The sequence below is a fragment of the Gymnoscopelus microlampas genome (assembly GCF_963454915.1).
Source record: "Gymnoscopelus microlampas genome assembly, chromosome: 4".
Lineage (NCBI taxonomy): Eukaryota > Metazoa > Chordata > Actinopteri > Myctophiformes > Myctophidae > Gymnoscopelus > Gymnoscopelus microlampas.
In genome coordinates this window covers 27548332-27567749 of record NC_139941.1, presented here as the reverse complement: position 1 = coordinate 27567749, position 19418 = coordinate 27548332, and the positions used below count along the sequence as shown (strand labels likewise).

The 19418-nt window shown below is 41.3% G+C and overlaps 2 protein-coding genes across 6 annotated transcripts; one reads left to right on the top strand and one right to left on the bottom strand.

The window, feature by feature from the left end:
• Positions 1 to 684: 684 nt before the first annotated feature.
• On the bottom strand, positions 685 to 8143 carry LOC311042861 (mothers against decapentaplegic homolog 4). 5 transcript variants are annotated; one of them, XM_084053918.1, is made up of 11 exons: positions 7901 to 8143; positions 7665 to 7700; positions 7236 to 7559; positions 6641 to 6815; positions 6048 to 6320; positions 5623 to 5730; positions 5470 to 5520; positions 4857 to 5040; positions 4252 to 4420; positions 3863 to 4001; positions 685 to 3259 (listed from the first exon to the last, which is right to left on the bottom strand). In XM_084053918.1, the coding sequence occupies exons 3-11, from the start codon at positions 7473 to 7475 to the stop codon at positions 3048 to 3050; spliced, it is 1551 nt and encodes a 516-aa protein (XP_083910044.1). In that variant the 5' UTR covers positions 7476 to 7559; positions 7665 to 7700; positions 7901 to 8143; the 3' UTR covers positions 685 to 3047. The 5 variants fall into 5 exon arrangements, with proteins under 5 accessions (XP_083910044.1, XP_083910046.1, XP_083910047.1 ...); XM_084053920.1 differs by having other exon boundaries at positions 7905 to 8143; XM_084053921.1 differs by having other exon boundaries at positions 8044 to 8113.
• Positions 8144 to 12062: 3919 nt separating this feature from the next.
• Positions 12063 to 18390, top strand: tmed7 (transmembrane p24 trafficking protein 7). Its single transcript, XM_084055038.1, has 4 exons — positions 12063 to 12087; positions 12705 to 12906; positions 14806 to 15051; positions 15392 to 18390. Exons 2-4 carry the CDS (start codon positions 12748 to 12750, stop codon positions 15626 to 15628), a joined length of 642 nt encoding a protein of 213 aa, XP_083911164.1. The 5' UTR covers positions 12063 to 12087; positions 12705 to 12747; the 3' UTR covers positions 15629 to 18390.
• Positions 18391 to 19418: the final 1028 nt, after the last annotated feature.

The window sequence follows — 19418 nt, the reverse complement described above, 5'->3', positions numbered from 1 at the left end:
CAGAACAAACTCTAGAATGTCAGGCCATTTTAATAGATTCTCACATAAGAAATGCAGGTAAAATGTATCTCTGTAATCTGTTAAGTAGTCACCATCAGCCCATCCTGGCTGTGTCTAAAGGTTCCTATACTAACTCCATACTGCAAGTAATACAAAAACGTTTGACCTTAGAGCGCAGAAGATAATTTTCTCAAAATAAACAGCAACAGTTATTCAGAAAACCATCTCAGTGATAAAAAGTCATTTTTGCCATTCAAACTAAGGCATAATTACACTGGAAAATGAATGTATACAAAGTCCAATTCTTGAATTGCTTATGTAGAGCAAACAGCTTTTTAACAATGCTGTCCAAAAGCGCAATGTCAGAAGGTGGGGTGAGAGGGTGGGACCCCTCATGACAGTCAAAAATAATCCAGTTTAATAAAAACAAAACAAAAAACATCACCTTAATTCATTCCTTGGGGAGTAGGCAATCTCAAGTAACAAAGCAAGGTCCAAATGTCTTAATTCAAACTTTCCTTCCCAGTAACACTTCAGCTGTAAACTGCAATGCTAGTTTTTCGTACATCAACAATTAGTCATTTTCTGTAGGGATAAACAAACTAATTTATGAAAGAAAAACAAATGACTTTAGTTTCATATGCTTGTCATTAATGAAGGCTTTATATATTGATAAAAAAAATAAAAATAAAGTCATGGCAGCTCAGTGTCAACTTTAATGTGAATGGGGGTTTCTAAACAAACTTATGTAATGAAGTGATGATAAAATAAGTGATATGTGTCCCATCATGCAGGGAGAGTTAGGGATTGTCATTTAAAACTAATAATTTGATCTCACCACGTTCAAGAGTCTAGAACAGCAACAGGGCATTCCTGGCTGATCAGCAAGTCTTTGACTTTCCAAATTAAGACTTCCCAGATGGCAAGACTTCAGGGACCCAAATAGGTTGAAAAGGGAGGGCCATCATATACAGATACAGTATGAAAAGCTCAAATAACCCTAACACGTTTTCTGCATCATCGAGGAATAATGCACTTTGAGTCATTGATTTAGAATTGTGACGAGGGAATCTCTGTGACAACATGCTGGACCAATATACTTAACTAATTTGTACTGTATGTATGGTGGGAGGTATTCGTTTCCCAATACGTCTACTCATTCATGCAATCATCAACATGCATGTCATAAAGCAAAGTTATTTACATGGAGAAGAAAAAAAAGCTCAAAAGGCAACTCAAAATAACAAGAGGGGGGAAAACTATGTAAATGTGTAAATGCCTGTATTGTGAGGGCAAAAGTTTACCTTTTCGAAGGTGTCTTAGTGTTGCGTATCTTCTATATATCTCATCACAATGTAGCCCCGATTATACATAAAACCTAACAGGCTTATCCACTCCCTCATTCATGACTGGACAATGCAGCCACAAAATATAGTATTAAAAGCAAGAAGAAAAACAAAATAAAGTGCTGAAAATAAAATACTTTTACTTAATGAAAGCATTAAGTAACAAACAAAAATAAAAACCAAGAGAACACTTGTTGGGAAATCATCTTCAAGACTATCTACATAAGGGACCAATTCCTGGATCAAGTGGCACAGGGCTAGACACTGAGTCATTAAGTACAATGAGTTTCATTTCCACCGAACAAATATCAAGCTCAGCAGCTCCCTATGCATGCTGGTTCAAATGTGTTCATACAAGGCTTTCTATGATTAATGTTTCTCTGTGCCAATTCAAGTTGACATAACCTGTTTCAGTATAGTGATTGAATGACAAAATTCTGAACTCAGCTGCTTCACCTCTTTTCCACTTTGTTACAGCTCATTGCATACTAGTGTTTGTTTCTTCTTCAGCGTAAAAGAGACAAGAGGTGAAGAGTTGATGAAAGACTTAAGATTCATCATCAGTGGCATTGGTACACTTTCCAAAACTGAGATCACACCACTGAAAGTAACTAATGGGATGTGACCACTGTTGAAAATTTACCAGTAATGTAGTTTTCAGTTTAAGATTTATTTTTAAAAGGGTCATAAAAATCAACCAGCAGAGCACTTGAGGCAAAATGAGTGAGCATTGCAATGCAAAGAAACTACCTAATATCATAAACAGGCTATATGATTAAATAAATCACAGGTGCTCCATAAAATAACAGTATTGCATTTAGAATCCTGTGTAATGCAGCAACTCTTGGCCTCTATAATACACTTCTAGTCCAAAGTGTAGAGCTGAGATCCTTACGATTTCTGTGACCCTGTCTAATAAAAAAGAAAATACTAGTAGGATTCGTCAAGTGACACTGTCACCATTATTTATGGGTCCAAATGCAAAGAACCCCTGATGCATATAGTCCATAACCTATGGTAGACATGTTCCTGATGAATAGCAGAAGGTCAGTTGTAGGCATTGTGTGAATCATGGCATTCAGCATGTGTAGGGCTGTGGGATAACCTGGTGGCTATGGTATTATTGGTTGTGGCTCTGTAGGCTCTGCAATGATAGTACAACCTCATCCAGTTATTCAGGATTGTCAGTAATGTCCTACTGACTGTAGGTCAGGGTCATTCTTAGACCTATAAAACAATTTTCAGTAGTCAATGATAGTTGAATCCAGGGGTGCCGTGTAGTCCATGTTGGACCTGATTGTTCATTATTTAAATGCAGACGTTTCAGGTCAGCTAATGGCATGGTGTGGTGGATTTTGTCCTGCAACTTTAGATCAGATTCAGTAATATCCTTGTCCAACTCTGTGATTCTCTATTCCAGTCATCAAACATCACAGCCATCTATCAAAAACTAAAAGTATCTTTTAGTTAAGATATATGGCTTTGGCCGGTGTTCGTGTGACACTGGCCATTTAAAAGGCAAGCGTAAGGGGTCACCACCAACCCCGCCAAAACAAATTCAACAGGGACAGCACTGGTGTTGCAGAGTGACGAGCACTGCTTTGGAAGCCTTTCCCACCCACCCAAACCGATTCCTTTAGGGACGCCATTCCTAAGCCATCGCAATTTCTGGTCCGATCGGGGGATGATGCCAGGACAACCTCAGTCCAGAGGCTGGGGGTCAGCTATAGGCATCGTGTGCAGAACCTCATCCAGTAACTGGAGCGCTCTGTGCAGGTGGATCTCAATCCAGCACGGTGTCTCTTTGATGCTCTGGCGGGGGTAATCAGGCCCCCAGCCCTTGACGAAGCTCATCCTGAGAATACACAGCCTCCGCAGATCGTCTACCCCAATACCTGCAGCCGCTGACAGACCTGGGTGGAGAGAAAGGCAGTTATATTCACACCCCATGCTGCTGACTCCAAATGTGATATCTTCCCTACTATTTGAACTTGAAAGTATACAGTATGTGCACAGCAAAGTTGTCAGTGTTATCCCATTAAGGCCTGAGGCCGATTCTACAAATGCCTTCTAAATCAGTAGTTCTCACACTTTCAAGATTTTTCAAAAATGTTCCAAAATAGCAGATGTACAAGCTCGTAGCTCGAGCTTGTATATCTGCTATTTTTGAATAGCCAACGCAAAAATCTAAAATGACAGATGCTTTCCCAGTTTTAATGGGTTATTTTAACGGAGTGTAAAATGGTATAGGCAAGGAATCTATCCGAGAAGTTATTCATGGGCTGATCCAAATGATACATCAATTCACACCTTTCTATAATGTGTTACGAATGTCCCCTGAGAAGGCATTTTTTGTTTATGCACCACTGATATAAATTTGCTTATTTCTGTCTAAATTGATGTAATCATGGCCTGGACGGCATTCTGCTTCCGTGTGCCTGACAGAAGGCGTTAACCCAGAGTGTGATCTGGGATCAGCTACTGCAAATGTATTTCCCGTTTGTCTTTTGTCTTACTGATAGCTGGAGCAATCCCTCCAACTGATCCAGGTCCAGGTATGTTCCCTGCCACAGCGGCCGCCTGAGCTGCTGCCGCTGCCTGGGCCGTGGCAGCCTGCTGCTGCATCTGTCTGTGACACTGGCGTAGGTCAAACACCTAGGAGGAAAAAATACAACACTTTAAGAGCACCAATCCACAGGCATTGGATTCCCCATTTCCCACCTGCCTGCCAGACAGAATTATTTGTTTGCCACTTGTACCAATGTAGTATTATTATAACACACAAATGAGACATGTGACGACTCAGTCAGAACCCACATATTAAGTAGTATTGTCCTTTGTAACAAGTGTGTATTTAAGATCAGCACCCAGAGAATATTCAGATAAGGAGGAGAAATATCTTTACCTTGATGTAAGCGCTGGGGTAGATTTTATGAACAGCGTCTCCCGGGGCGCGGCCCGCCTCTCTGTCCAGGTAGTAACTCTGAACAAACACTGCATGGTCACTGAGGCAACGCACCCACACATCTCCCTCACCCTTACACTCCAACTGAACCCCTTTACCAATATGGAGCCTGAGAGAGAAATGGACACGGTGGGGAGTAGAAAGGAAAGGACATAAATTGACGATATTGAACAGAGAATGAACAGTATCAATGTAAGAGGTCTCCTAAAAAAACATATAAAGATTAACTCACTGTATGATGTAGACATCAAATCACTATTATGAATTGTGTGGATTAACTAGTATTTGCCGTAGGGTTTTCTTTAGCATTGTGATCTTATGATCTGCCCCATAACTTGATTTAACAGTGTAAAATTTCAGCAAATGAGACATGCTTTCCTCCTGGCGGTCAGTAATAGAAGCAACTTATTTTTAGCTTTACATACTAATAATGGCATTTCATCAACACCAATTATATGAATGAATATAAAAAAATAGGCTGAAAACATAAAAAGCCAAACAAACCCTATATCAGTGGGACCCCGTACTTAGACTGAGCCACCTACCTGGCTCTCTCGATGGCCTCGGTCCGGTGGACGTTACTGAGCTGGCCCAGACAGAACCGGTCTCCCCCTGAAGGATCAACGTAACCATCCACAGTCACAATGGGACAGGTGGAGGGCACCTTAAATGTCTCGCCGACCTGAACGTCCATCTCAAAATAGGCGATGGAGCACCAGTAGTCAGGGGCTGTAACAAAAGGAACAACATGTCAATAATACACATGCAGTAATAACTAAAATGAAGGTTTGATCCAGATAGTAGAAGAAAAAGCAGAATCCTTCCTTAGAAGTTAAGGGTTGCTTTGCGCCCTGATGTGACAACTCTATCCAAGTCAATAATCAAGGAAAAATTATAAATTGGGAATCTGCTTGCTCTCTACGCCTCCCTGAAGATAGAGCTTTACAGAATTCTACATGAAAATCCAGCATGTGTAATCAATGGAAAACTCCTATAGGCAACACATTGTCGATATTGCCTTTAGTAGGAATGTGGGGTAGAACCTAAGACAATCATGTGTAAAGGAACAAACTGACGAGAACACAATACTGTTGATTTTAACTACTGACAAAAAAAGGTATTTTCCATTCAAAACAGGTTGTGTGTCTGTTCTCTCACCTGGGTGATTGGATATGGGAGGCTGGAACACCAGTTCATTGTGCACCGGCCCTAAAAGAGATAACAGTTACCAAGATCGAAGTGTTTGTTGTGTGAAGCATTACAAAGAAAAACGTAGTGTGTGCACGTATGCGAGTGCATTTGTGTACTTACAGTAATGTCCGGGATGTGGCATAGGAGGGTGGTGCTGTAGATGGCCATTGGTGTGGTGGGGCAAGTTTGGGGTGAAGTTGCTGTTTCTTGACCAGGTGGAGCTGGCATCTGGGGAAAACAAAGCGACAGAGGAGAGACTGATATCAACTATAATCTTATTTCACACCCTGTAATAACAGGGCAGACCAATGTAACAGTGCAATGCAGTGCAACCACAAATGCAGAAGGACACACATGCACACAGACAGAAACACACATTGAGAAACCTTTTTACAATACATCCTCTCCCCTGGAAATAACAACAAACACAACAGACAGCCATGCAGAAACACACACCACCACTCACACCACTGCTGTTCACAAAGTCAAACGTAAACAAAAATGGACAAGCATGTGCTGCTGGGATATTTCAACATTCATCTTACTTCCTGATCCAGCAGCAATGGCAGGGAAGGATGATGTGGAGGCAGACGTAGAGGCCTCAGAGGGTGGGAGCAGGGTGGGGGTGCCGAATGGTTCTGAGGGGGCAGAACGGCTGCCGGAGGGGGGATGCTGGATGGTCTGGAGGGAATGGCCTCCCTCGATGGAGGGCAGGCTAGGCTGTCCGTCAAAATCATACTCGTCCTTAACCATCAGCCCCGTGCTGGGGCCAGAACTGGTCAGTGTCAGCCCTGACAAATCTGAGGACATAAAAGTAACTAAAATACATGACTAGTGCGAAGCACTAACAACATCTAACAACATCTAACCTACTCTAACCTAGTGTATGGTTTGGATACTTCAATATAAAATGAGGTGTTACAAGATGGATAACTATTAATGTGTGATGTTATAAATTTGCAACCAATTTTCCAGCAAATCAAAACAAAAAATGTCCTAAATATGCCTGTCCTCACAGAGCCATGGAACTATGAGTAAATCTCAAGCTCTATAAAATTGACCTTGTCGTGTGGGGTTGACACAGTGACATATATCCCTAAACATCAATTGGCCAAAGAAAAAAGGCATTATTTCTCACCTATACCAGGAGACACCACTCTCTCATAGTGATAGGGGTTGACACATACGCTGTCACACTTAAGGTCAAAGGCAAACTGGCAGTATTTGACGTGCTTCAGCTCATTCTTATGTAGATCTGGCCACCTCCACAACCTGGCATAGATTACATGGGGGAAACCTTTACGTCCAGCCACCTGGGAACAACAGGAATTCAGTAAGACAAGAAATAAGTGACGAGGAATTCCACACCAAGACAAGAACCATGGTCATAGAAGAAATGAATCTGCTATTTTCATGGTTGAGTTTGAACTTGTAGCCTACTTTATACTGAATAGCAGTATAATAGACAATTTCCCAGAGATGCTCAATCAAACAAACAGAATATGATATATTACATTTTCTACAACTACTACATGAAAGGTTCCATCTTCAAATATTAGTGTTTTGGTTATTTAATTCCAATGTCCAAGGTGAAGAACAAGAATAATTTAAAGTAACAATTTCCAGGCCCAGAACAGCCAATTTGATACCTTAACTTTTCCACATTTTCCATGACTATAGCAACCCTGTGCTCATTATGTTAACTGCATACAGAGACAACTAATTGCTCCAACCTGCAGTCTTCCATCCAGTGTTCTCTGGATTGTGACACACTTGCTAGGATGGGCTCCGTTGGTGGTGATCGCCGTGATGAGAGAGTCCAACTCGTCCTTCTTCTCCTTCAGCTTTTTCACCAAGCTCTCAATTGCCCGCTTAGCAAAGGTCTCACTCTCACCACCCTGTCTGTGACACATCAAACTGTGCACAATGCTCAAGCAGGCATCATTGCTTGTGGGCGTGTTGGTGATAGACATATTGAATAATATATGTAGCCGTAGCACTTGGGGAGAGGATTACGGAATTATGTTGTTGTCCCAGATATAGGCGAGTTGTTTACACTGTGAAGCACAATATCAGAAGGAGTTTAGACATGAAGCATCTTTGCACAGCTATAAAGGTGGTCAATTAATGTAATACGTTTTGGCTGCTTTATGTACACAAACCTGTCAGGTTCAGAGTCAAATACAGTATTTGTGGATCTGAAAAAGAGGATAACAGAAAAGGTTAGGTCCAAGAAAGTTACTTACGTGCAAGTCAAGCTGCTATTAACTGTATGGGACGTGGAATTATTTTAACTCGTGCGTATGTACAGCAAGGGTCCATTTGGTTCGTTTTGTATTTGTATTTTGTATCATTTTGTGTATACTTTTGTCTTGTTGAATGATCTCTGCCTGCTCACCTACCAGCTCCACTGTAGCTAAACAACAACACTGCACCACAAGGTGGACTGGACACTCAAATGTTCCAAGTTTGAGCTATTTAGAGACTATTTCAGTGTGCTGCCGTTATCTCGGGGACAAAACTAAAACTAACACGACTTACAAGTCATTGTGTTCATACGCAATGAATAAGAAGTTATTATAATTAGCACTGTTGTTATTGTTGGCGGGTGGTGGTATTAACCAACTCTGCTAACGAGCTAGCTACGCTAAGGCTGCGAGCTGTGTTGCCAGATTTTTAGAGAGAAATAAGCAACCAAATCTATGAAAACAAGCTCAAAAGAAGCGACTGAATAGGCCTATATGCATTGGCTATTTGAAAATAGCCAATCTACAAGCTCACAGTGAGCTTGTAGATACATCTTGAAGAAAATGTGAAACATTTGGAATATTTAATGTTTTCAGTAGGGGGGTCTGCAAACAAATACATATTAATTTGGGGGTCCTTGACATGAAAATGTTTGAGAACCACTGGCACTGGTTTAATCAACATTTAGGAAACAAGCCCAAATAAGCAACTACTACACTTTAGGTTTAGAAACGAACAACAAAAAAACACACACCAATATTTACAAGCGACTTACAGAAAAACAAGCCCAAAAGTCGCTTATAGTAAGCAGACATGGCAACGCTGACGCTAAGGCTGCGAGCTAAATTAACATGGTTGTTATGGTCTCGTCAGATGAGAGACAGACAGACAGACAGACAGACAGACAGACAGACAGACAGACAGACAGACAGACAGTGTAACTAGAACTAAGTGTGACGCTAAATCAGTGGTTCTCAAAGTGGGGTCCGGGGACCCCCAGGGGTCCTTGAGGGAGTTCCAGGGGGTCCCCAGCTAAATGATAATAGATAGTTAGGAACCAAATGGACCCTTATGGGTCTGTAACTCTGAGAGTGTATGGTTCCATTTGTACACTCTGAGTTAAATTAACATTGATTTTACGATATCAATTGGGCCCCAATTGATATCGTAAAATTGGGGTCCCAGAGATAGAAATGTCATTAAATGGGGGTCCGTGGCCCATGTCCAAACTGGGGGTCCTTGAAATTAAAATGGTTGAAAATCACTGCTAGATCTGTAAAAATCTTCTCTTATGGGGGTCCTTGGCATATCTTTTCAAATGGGGGTCCGCGGGCTATTAAGTGTCAATTTGGGGGACCTTGACATGAAAAAGTTTGAGAACCACTGCGCTACATTATCACGCAAACGGCTGGCATCTTTTTACACTTCGTCGTCGCACGATCGTCAACAAATGCGACAAAAAATAGGTTATTGTTTCCCACAGGGCAAAAAAAGTAGTGCCTCGCGGTGACGCGACACTTAAAAAAACAACAACACTGAAAATACGTCATTTTTTCGGAGCGACACTGCCCGACGACGAATGAGTGTTTAGCAGCCAGTGTTGCCAGGTTTCGCGAGAGAGAGACAAGGATTTTTTTTTTTTTTTATGTTTTATTTTAAAACAAGCGGTCCCTGGCACAAAACAATTTCAAATGGGGGGACGCTGCCAAATGTATATCAATTTAGGGGTCCTCGGCATGAAAAAGGTTGAAAACCACTGCTTTAAACACATGCTTTGGCTATTTTCACAGAAAAAAAAAACGTTGGAATATTTTTGAACACAAATCTCGTATTGGGGTCCCCCTGCTTATAGTGTTTTCAGATGGGGGTCTGCAGACAAATACATATTAATTTGGGGCTCCTTGACTTGAAAATGTTTGAGAAACACTGGTTTAAGCAACATTAGGTAACAAGCCCAAAAAAAACGCAACCACCAATTTTTACAAGCGACAGAAAACGAAGCCCAAAGTCGCTTATAATAAGCCGACATGGCAACACTGTTAGCGGCAGCTAGTAGCTTTTTAGCAGCAGCAGGGGATCAAGGTGCTTTGTATTTGCTGATCCGGTCTGGGTCTATACCGGATACGGAAACGTGTCTTGCATGTGTGTGCGCGCGTGCGCGTGCGTGCGTGTGTGATTGTGTGTGCGTGCGTGTTTGTGTGTGCGTGCGTGCGTGCGTGCGTGTGTGTGTGTGTGTGTGTATATGTGTGTGTGTGTGTGTGTGTGTGTGTGTGTGTGTGTGTGTGTGTGTGTGTGTGTGTGTGTGTGTGTGTGTGTGTGTGTGTGTGTGTGTGTGTGTGTGTGTGTGTGTGTGTGCAGTGATGCTATGCTCATTTGAGAAGTGGTTGCACTCTCTATTTTAATGACGTGACGCGCACGTCGCTTAACACCTACAGTACAGGTCACACAATGGGCAATTGATATGCATATAGGCTAATTCCTATGTTAATGTACCTGGCGTGAGTCGGGAGCCTTTGTAAACTTTGATGAAGTGTGAATTTAAAGTAGTTTTAAATCTATGCGTGTGCCTGCACGTCCCCCTGGCCAAATAAGTGGTTGCACGGCGTGCAACCGCGTCCACTGAGCATTGCACCCCTGTGTGTGTGTGTGTGTGTGTGTGTGTGTGTGTGTGTGTGTGTGTGTGTGTGTGTGTGTGTGTGTGTGTGTGTGTGTGTGTGTGTGTGTGTGTGTGTGTGTGTGTGTGTGAAAATTACCCGATACAGTAGGCGGGCTCTAGACCGGATCAGGTTTATTCTCAAATTAGAAACAACCAGGCTTCCCACAGGTGCTGAGGAAAGCCTGGTGAAGCGTAGCCTCGGTCCCAGCCTCACTTATCTGCGAAAATTCACACTGTCAAGATCATTTCATGTAGGATCCTTGACATTAAAAGTTTGAGAACCACTGCTATAATTCCATAAAAGCGGATTTAGTTATGGGGGTCTGTAATCCCCATACTCTGGTAGTTATTGGGGAGTTATGGGGGTCTGTAACCCCCATACTCTGGGAGTTATGGGGGTCTGTAACCCCCATGTACTCTGGGAGTTATGGGGGTCTGTAACCCCCATATACTCTGGGAGTTATGGGGTCTGTAACCCCTATACTCTGGGAGTTATGGGGTCTGTAACCCCCATACTCTGGGAGCTATGAGGGTCTGTAACCCCCATACTCATGGGGTTTCTGTAACCCCCATACTCTGGGAGTTATGGGGGTCTGTAACCCCCATACCAGCTCCATACTCATGGGGGTCTGTAACCCCATACTCTGGGAGTTAATTGTGGAGTTTTGGGGTCTGTAACCCCATACTCTGGGAGTTATTGTGGCGTTTTGGGGGTCTGTAACCCCATACTCTGGGAGTTATTGTGGAGTTTTGCGGGTCTGTAACCCCCATACTCTGGGAGTTATGGGGGTCTGTAACCCCCATACTCATGGGGGTCTGTAACCCCATACTCTGGGAGTTATTGGGGAGTTATGCGGGTCTTTAACCCCTATACTCATGGGGGTCTGTAACTCCATACTCTGGGAGTTATTGGGGAGTTTTGGGGGTCTGTAACCCCCATACTCTGGGAGTTATGGGGTTCCCACAAATGGTTTGATAACCATTGCCACCAGTGTTGCCAGATTTTGTGAGAGAAATAAGCAACCAGGTCTAGAAAAACAAGCCCAAAAGAAGCACAGCGGGGCGGCTTAAACCTATGTATACATTGAAAATAGCCTATCTCTACAAGCTCACAATGCGTCGCGATGTGACACGTTGTGAGCTTGTAGATCTGCTATTTTCAAAACATCTTGAAATAAAATGTGGAATATTTGTAAGATTTTTTTAAAACATTCTAACACAAATCAGGTACGGGGCTCCCTGGCACAAAACACTTTCAGATGGGGGTAATATGGACAAATACATATTAATTTGGGGGTCCATGACATTAAAATATTTGAGAACCACTGTTTAAAATAATTTGAAAATTGTGATGCAACCTTAAACAAGCAACTACACTTTGGAAACAAGCCCAAAAACGCACCCCGGCGACGCAACTACCAATAATTACAAGCAACTTCACAGAAAAAGAAGCCCCAAATCGCTTATAATAAGCGGGCATGGCAACACTGACTGCCAGTGTCAATTTGTCCAATGCTTAATTTTCTACGTTAAATCCGGTACTCTGGGCACTTCCGCTTCCCTAACCCATGTGGACCAATCAGGCGTAAGAGGGCGGGCTCACATGAAAATCAACCAATGAATTTTGGTGATGTCGACTTTACGTAGGTCGGTATTTCGTACATCCGGGTAAGGGATTTGAGGTGAGTAAACTGGTGCTGAGTGAAACAAAAGGTTTGATTAAATATCAGAAACGTTCAGGCTTTCATTCAGCCCGATCGTGATATATATGGACACACAATGATGTCGTACAGCACGACATCCATTAAAGATCTCCCATTCTAAAGTCGGTTGCTTGCTGTAAACCCGGCATTGCCAGCTAGCTTAGTTAGCCTCAAGCTATTCTGTCGCCAACGTCCGGGTTCGCTTTGTCACCATTTTTGTCATGTTGTCCCTAATATGTAGTGATCTTTGAGTAACTCTAGCTTAACACATTAAGATGGGAAAGCATCGGTGTCATTTTAGATTTCTTTGGCTATTCAAAAATAGCAGATCTACCGCGCTATGAGCTTGTAGATCTGCTATTTTTTTTAAATAGTGATAATTAGTGCAAATCTTTGAATAAATTTTTTAAGCGAACATTTGTAACTCAAATCTTTGCTTCTGGGGGGTCCCTGGAACTAAATACTTGACATGAGTATGAGAAGTCTGAGAACTACTCGCCACATGCGTTGTCTCAACATGAAAAAAACTGATAGGATTTAGAAGACATTTGTAGAATCGGCCTGAGGTTTTAATGGATTACTGTGGTTGTTGCCAGGTCCGCGACAGGTTCACTTTTGGATACCTTGGGCTCTCTGAAGATGTGCGGATCCATTCGGGTGCTGCTGCAGGTGTTATGGGCCCAGCTACTGTGTGGCTGGGTTCTGGGATCCGAGCTCACGTTCGAGCTGCCAGACAACGCCAAGCAGTGTTTCTACGAAGACATCATCATTGGTACCAAGTGTACGCTGGAATTTCAGGTATGTGTCTTTTTCTTGCCAGTGGTGGAAGAAGTAGTCATATTTCTTTTTTTACAAGTAAAAGTATCAATACTGCAATGTTGAAATACTATTGTCTGGTATTCAGAATTTACTTGAGTAAAAGTACAAAAGTATTGGCATCAAAATGGCATCAAAAGTATCAAAAGTAAAAGTACTTATTATGCAGAAATCTTCCATTTCATGTTTTCAAAATGTATACAATCTTTTGGAAATAGCAGATCTACAAGCTCACAATGCTTTGCACTGCGATGAGTTGTGAGCTTGTAGGCTTTTTCAAATAGCCGAAGTCTATGTAGGGCTGAAGTGGTTAATGTATGTTTTTGTAATAATATTTAAAATCTACTCAGTAACTAGTAACTAAAGTTGTCCAATAATTGTAGTGGAGTAAAAGTACTATATTTTGCTCTGAGATGTAGTGGAGTAGAAGTAAAAGTATTGAAATTTGGAAATACTCCACTAAAGTAAAATGCCTCAAAATTACAGTACAGTACTTGAGTAAATGTACTTAGTTACTTTCCACCACTGCTTTTTGCTGTACATAACTGCGGGTGGTGGTCCGAAATTAGGCCCAATCTCCAGCCCAGCAAGCAACCTGGTCATTACTGTCCAATCATAGACATCATTCACCCAAGAGGTTATTTCCTGCCCAGTGTCAGATGGTGAAGATCTACCATTACAGGGCTTCTGTACTCTTGGGAAGACTAGCAAGTGTTAAAGGGATCTGGATTTATATAACCATTATCCTTTATTTATCATGTATTTTTATGGAAAAAGTGTAAACAGCGAAGACAGAAAAAACACATGGAAATTCTGTTCTAATGGAAGCCAAATTATAGAAGATATACAAAATTAGGCAGTTTCACGGTGGTAAAGAAAAAATATATAACTCGAGTTTGACCCGATGAAGAGCCTTGGCTTGAAACGTTGTCATTAAATTACATTGGAGCAGATGAGTTTGCGGGTTTATTCTTTTTCTTCATGATACTTTCCAACCCAGCATCTCCACCAAGTGATGTGCGTATTCTATTAGTTTTTGTTTCCTGGTGGTGCCTGGAGTATTTTGTCAACTAGTGCTGCACGATATGCAGTGTGTGATAAACTTGTTGTGCGATGGTTATTTGAAATGTCATAATAACACTAATATGTATTATTTTAAGTGGGCAAAAATTTGACTTTTATTGTAGGTGCCGACCTGACCTGTTCTCCCCACTGCCAGCAGTTAGTGGAGAAAAATGATGCACAATTTGGGTTGGGTTGACAAAACCAGTGTGCAAATTGGCACCATGGAAAAACCTGTAGGGCCTATTTTTACTCCCATTCAGAATGGATATGTATGTGTCCATACGCTCCGTGGATACGTTCTTTATTGAGGCGGCCATATCTGAATGGGTAGAGAGGCCGTCAGGGAAACAGAAGGTCCCTGGTTCGTGCCCTAGATCTGAAAAACTCACATGCATTTTTAACTGCCTATTGCAGTGTCACCGATAGACAGCACTGGGTGTGTTTCTTCTTCGCTGTGTACCGTTCGATGGTCCATCTGGCTGGTGACAGAGTGTGTGTGTGTGTGTGACCTGAAGCAAGACAAAACACAATATTAAAAAAGGCTGTATATCTGGTCCATGTTTACATTGGTAAACAATATAAAATACCAACAGTCTGATAATCTTATACATCCTCATGTGTGGACACCCCAAAGTGAAAATATGACTGACAGGTTTGAGAAAAGGTACATTCTGCTTCTCTGCTATTGCAATGACCAAAACATTGTTTTCACCATACAGCTGCAATGCATTGCACAGCCATGAAATCAGATGAAAGTTAGACATGTTTGTGAATAGATAGTTCTATAAACACATCTCTCCCTCTTTGTTTTCCCAGGTGGTCACTGGTGGCCATTATGATGTAGACTGTCGTTTGGAGGACCCAGACAGTACTGTTCTGTACAAGGAGATGAAGAAACAATATGACAGTTTCACCTTCACGGCGGCCAAGAATGGCACCTACAAGTTCTGCTTCAGCAACGAGTTCTCTACCTTCACACACAAGACTGTCTATTTTGACTTCCAGGTTGGCGAGGACCCCCCACTGTTCCCCAATGAGAACAGAGTTACCGCTCTCACTCAGGTGAGTGGTGTGTGCATTTTATCTTTGAGACACTGGACTGGTGTATGTGTATCTGTCTTGACAAAAACAAAAATAATTAAACAAGTTAGTACTGTTTTACAGTGACTACTGTGCACCATTATACACTACACACAGGTCTATATTACACTATTGACAGTCAATAACCTATTTGGCTTATTCATTTTAAAATAGAACAGAGCTTCACAGTGATATCTGATCACTCTTCTAATCATGATGTGGGCCAGACAAACCATTCAGGCTAAATGTACCTGCTTGGTGTGTGTGTGGATTATTATTATTCACCCTGGTCTCTCAATGTGCCTCTGCTCCACATTACCAGATGGAGTCGGCCTGTGTTTCCATTCACGAGGCTCTGAAGTCTGTCATCGACTACCAGACTCACTTCCGCCTCCGGGAGGCCCAGGGACGCAGTCGTGCAGAGGATCTCAACACCCGTGTGGCATTCTGGTCTATTGGTGAGGCCTTCATCCTTCTGGTGGTCAGCATAAGTCAGGTGGTGCTGCTGAGAAGCTTCTTCTCTGACAAGAAGACCACCACAACACGTGTCGGATCATAACAACCTCTGAAGCCTCGGGTCCATTTTCAACCCTCTGTTCATCCAGACCTGGGCTCAAATGCATGAAGTTTGGTTTAAAAAAAAGAATGCTGGTCTGAGAGCATCTGACAAGGCCTTGGTTTCTAGATCTTTAGTTCTGTTATTAAACTTTATGCAAATGCCCCCATGGCAAGCTAATTAAATTATGTGTCAAATGTTTTTGGGGAATAACAAAAAACAAACACAAAACCCCACAAGAAACACTTAGTTTTGTTATTAAGTGTTCATTTTTAGGCTGTTCAGGTGGTTAGCCTATTGGTTCAAGCTGACCTCAAGTACTTCAGATGTTTGAAATTAGTTTTAGTTTGTTTGTCTTTTGCCCAGGTCTGCCTCCATAATGTCATAAATGTTGTTTCATATCAGTTATCGTTCCTTCAACCCAAAGTGTGTGTAATAGTAAAGGAGGTAGAATTTGTACCGTCAGAATTAATGAAATGGACTTAAGGAATTGATTTGTCTGCACAGCACTGCATTGACCAGTGAAAGCAGCGTAGGCAATGTAGATGGATGTTCCTATTGACTATAGAAATATGACTGTATTAGGCTCTGTCCATGTCCCTGGTTTCCAGGATGGCATACCTTTTTGCTGTTCCATTTCAATTTCCTGTAGACGTTTTGCTTGTCTCAGCAGCCAATTTGAACTTGAAATAAGTGGAGGTGTCATGTGTTTCCGGTTCAAACCTGCTGAAAATGAATTGGAAAAGGAAACGGCCGGGTATGCCACCTTCTGGAAACCTGGGACTACTGTTGTGCACATGGCCTACTGGGCAAGACACTGTGTTCCGTTTTTATCCTTCATGCCATTTCAAATCGGTAACTTGAAGGGAGAAAACCATAGACACTATAAAACTAAATCTTTAACCAGTCATTTGTTTAGTTCCATGTTTAATACCAGCTTTAATTTGGGCTGAGAGGTAGCAATCAGGGATCCCACTGGGAGCCAATAGCTCTCTCTCAACCTGTTTCTCCCTATCAAGACACAATTCCTTAAATCCAAGAAAGAACATGTACAGTATAGCAGTTGTTTATGTTTTCTTTGTTATTTTTAGATTCCATTCGCTGAATTAGAAGTTTTAATGTGTTCATTCTTTGAATTTACTTTTTAACACACCCTGGTAAAGTATTTCAGATGAGTCTAGGGTGTTCTGTATTACATAATGTGAATGTTAGTTTGACTGCTATGCCATAGAGGACATAAAAACTAAAACTGTTTGGCAAATCACAACACTTGAGTGAAGTGGTATTGTGAGCAGTTCCAGATGCATCATCTTGCTTATTTGGCCTTAAAGGACAACTTCACCCATTTTCAACCTATCTTCATATAATAGGTCTTCACTAATGCTCATGTTAATATGGTACCATTTTTGTCTACTGACTCAGTGTCTCAGAGGAGGACTGTGGACAGTTCAGAATCCCGCCTACCAGTAACATGATTGATGTGGAATCGAAGCTAATACAAACTGCAGGCTTTCTATTCCCGGAAAGTTACAATGGAAAGTTACAATGCTTTAATAGAAGCCATTGTACCTCAAAGAAATCAAAATAAAAAATGCGAAATCTTGTTTTTCTGCCTAACAATGATGTCACTGGTAGGTGGGTTTCTGGACTGTCCACAGCCCCCCTCTGAGACACAGACTGAGTAAAACAAATGGTACCATTTATCATGAGCATAGTGAGGACCAATTATACGATAGGTTGAAAATGGGTGAAGCCGTCCTTTAACAACAGCCATTGCTTTGCTATAGCTCTCATTCTATCATTTACTGTTTAACGTGTAATGACTTATTTATTATGTGGGTTCATATTGTTTTTTTTACAACACTGTTGTAAAATTAATATTGTTTTGTACAATACTGCCTGAATGTAAAAACATACCGGTAGGTTGATTTGAAGTTGTAATTTGAATGCTTACAAGAGATTTGGATCTTCAGAGTTTTTTGAGAACTCAAAACATTTAAAACATGGGAGTGGACTATGAGAAGGTAGCCTTCATTTTAGTGCGATGTGTTGTGAGCTTGTAGCTCTGCTATTTTCATTGCATGACACTGGCCTGCAACCAAGTTTAAATCAGGCTTTAGGAATCGTGCATCAATTAGTGGTCCTTTTGTCTCACTTTCCTAGTAACAGTCGAGACTACGTGTTGATGTATTAACACGGCACAGTTGTTTTTCAAATTTCACACTGTCTAGTTGTGCTATAGCCTATAATTTACTAAGACAACAGAAGTGAAGGTTACCTGGCTGGAAATAAACCCAGACTAGTTGTGTAACCATCTGGAAATGCCATGTTTAAACCTTGTTACTGGGGTCGGGTTACTGCAAACCAAATATATTTTTTGTGACCATCCTTCTATACGATGTTTTTGGCATAATGGTTTGACCTTTTTCTGGAAAATTCTTTCTAGGGTGGTTGGAATTAACTAAAAAATCTTGTTTTTCCCTTAATACAATTTATCAAATTCCTGTCTATGTATGCCTTGACTTCATTTTCAAGTTTAGCTATCTTCTCATAGTAATGTTTTGTTCTGATATAATTGGCTGAATGATATGAATGGTGTGTCATAAGATAAAAAATACTTTTATGTTATGAATTTCTTTCTTCAAAGGTGTGATGGTATTTTGTTTTGTGCACTATTTGACTTCATTCTCAACATTTAGAATCAGCTTTGAGGCACTCTTGGGACTTGTTTCCTTGCATAGCTGAATAAACTTTCTGGTATAAAACATGTTTTTTTTATTTTGTCAAAATATATTAATCAATGTGTGTCCTTGTTCTATAGAAATTGGTTGTACATTCATTGTACTGTATATGACGAATGAACCTTTACTTCACCTTTATCTAGGATAAATAGAAGATATTTTTCTATAAGAAAATGAGAAAGCATAATGTTTCCTGTACCGTGGTGTTTTCATCTTTCAGTCAGTAGGGGGTGATGTAGTCAAAGGAATTAACATGCTGCTTCTCTGTTTTGATTAATACTGGCTTATGCGAGACAGACAAAATAGAGTTGATTGATTGAATACTTTATTCAGAAGTTTGCAAGAAAAAGCACATGGAAGAGAAATTTGATGTCTCCCCGAGACCAAAACTAGCGTCTAGCGAAAATAGAAGATCTACAAGCTCCTAACGCCTCGCAATGCGACGCCTTAGGAGCTTGTAGGTCGGCTAGTTTCACTACTTCTTTAAACATTAGTTTTCTAATTTATGGAATTTCTTTGAAAACATAGAATTTGTTTCTAATTCATGAAAAATGTTGCAATTTTTGTTTAGTTTTTCTTGTTTTGTTTTTTTTAAATAAAAAACGAAATGCATTGGAAACAAAACAAAAAAGGGGATATTTATTTACTTGTGACCCATAGACCCCTTAACAGACGACGTCACACTGATAAGAACCAGTATGCGTGCAACCAGTATGCGCTAAATGAAACCCATTCTATCAGGTCTCGCCAGGACGTGCCACACTAGCCAACACACAAGAGGGGGTTGGGGTGTGCTGAAACTAGCGCACCCCGAAACAACAGGTTGGACATTGGTTGCGTGAAACAATCACCTGCGCATCCAGTCTCAATGTTAGTAAACAATTAATTGGTCTATACAAATTGGTCTGCGACCCAAAGATGGGTCCCGACCCACTGTTTGGGAAATAGTGCTCCAGACCGTGGGTGACTACGTAGCTTATCTAGCAGCTCGGTGATTGGAGCGTCTACGTGTCAATCTGACGACAGGTGGAGGGGGAAAAAAAGACTGCATT

Excerpts from the sequence above, each read along its gene's own strand:
- LOC311042861 (XM_084053919.1), bottom strand. The coding sequence starts at position 7,475 with ATGTCTATCACCAACACGCCCACAAGCAATGATGCCTGCTTGAGCATT. Across the intron at positions 6,816-7,235 it reads CACTGGATGGAAGACTGCAG|GTGGCTGGACGTAAAGGTTT; the intron begins GTTGGAGCAATT and ends TGTTGTTCCCAG. Across the intron at positions 3,260-3,862 it reads AGGGATTGCTCCAGCTATCA|GTCTGTCAGCGGCTGCAGGT; the intron begins GTAAGACAAAAG and ends CTCTCCACCCAG.
- tmed7 (XM_084055038.1), top strand. The coding sequence starts at position 12,748 with ATGTGCGGATCCATTCGGGTGCTGCTGCAGGTGTTATGGGCCCAGCTA. Across the intron at positions 12,907-14,805 it reads AGTGTACGCTGGAATTTCAG|GTGGTCACTGGTGGCCATTA; the intron begins GTATGTGTCTTT and ends TTGTTTTCCCAG. Across the intron at positions 15,052-15,391 it reads GAGTTACCGCTCTCACTCAG|ATGGAGTCGGCCTGTGTTTC; the intron begins GTGAGTGGTGTG and ends CCACATTACCAG.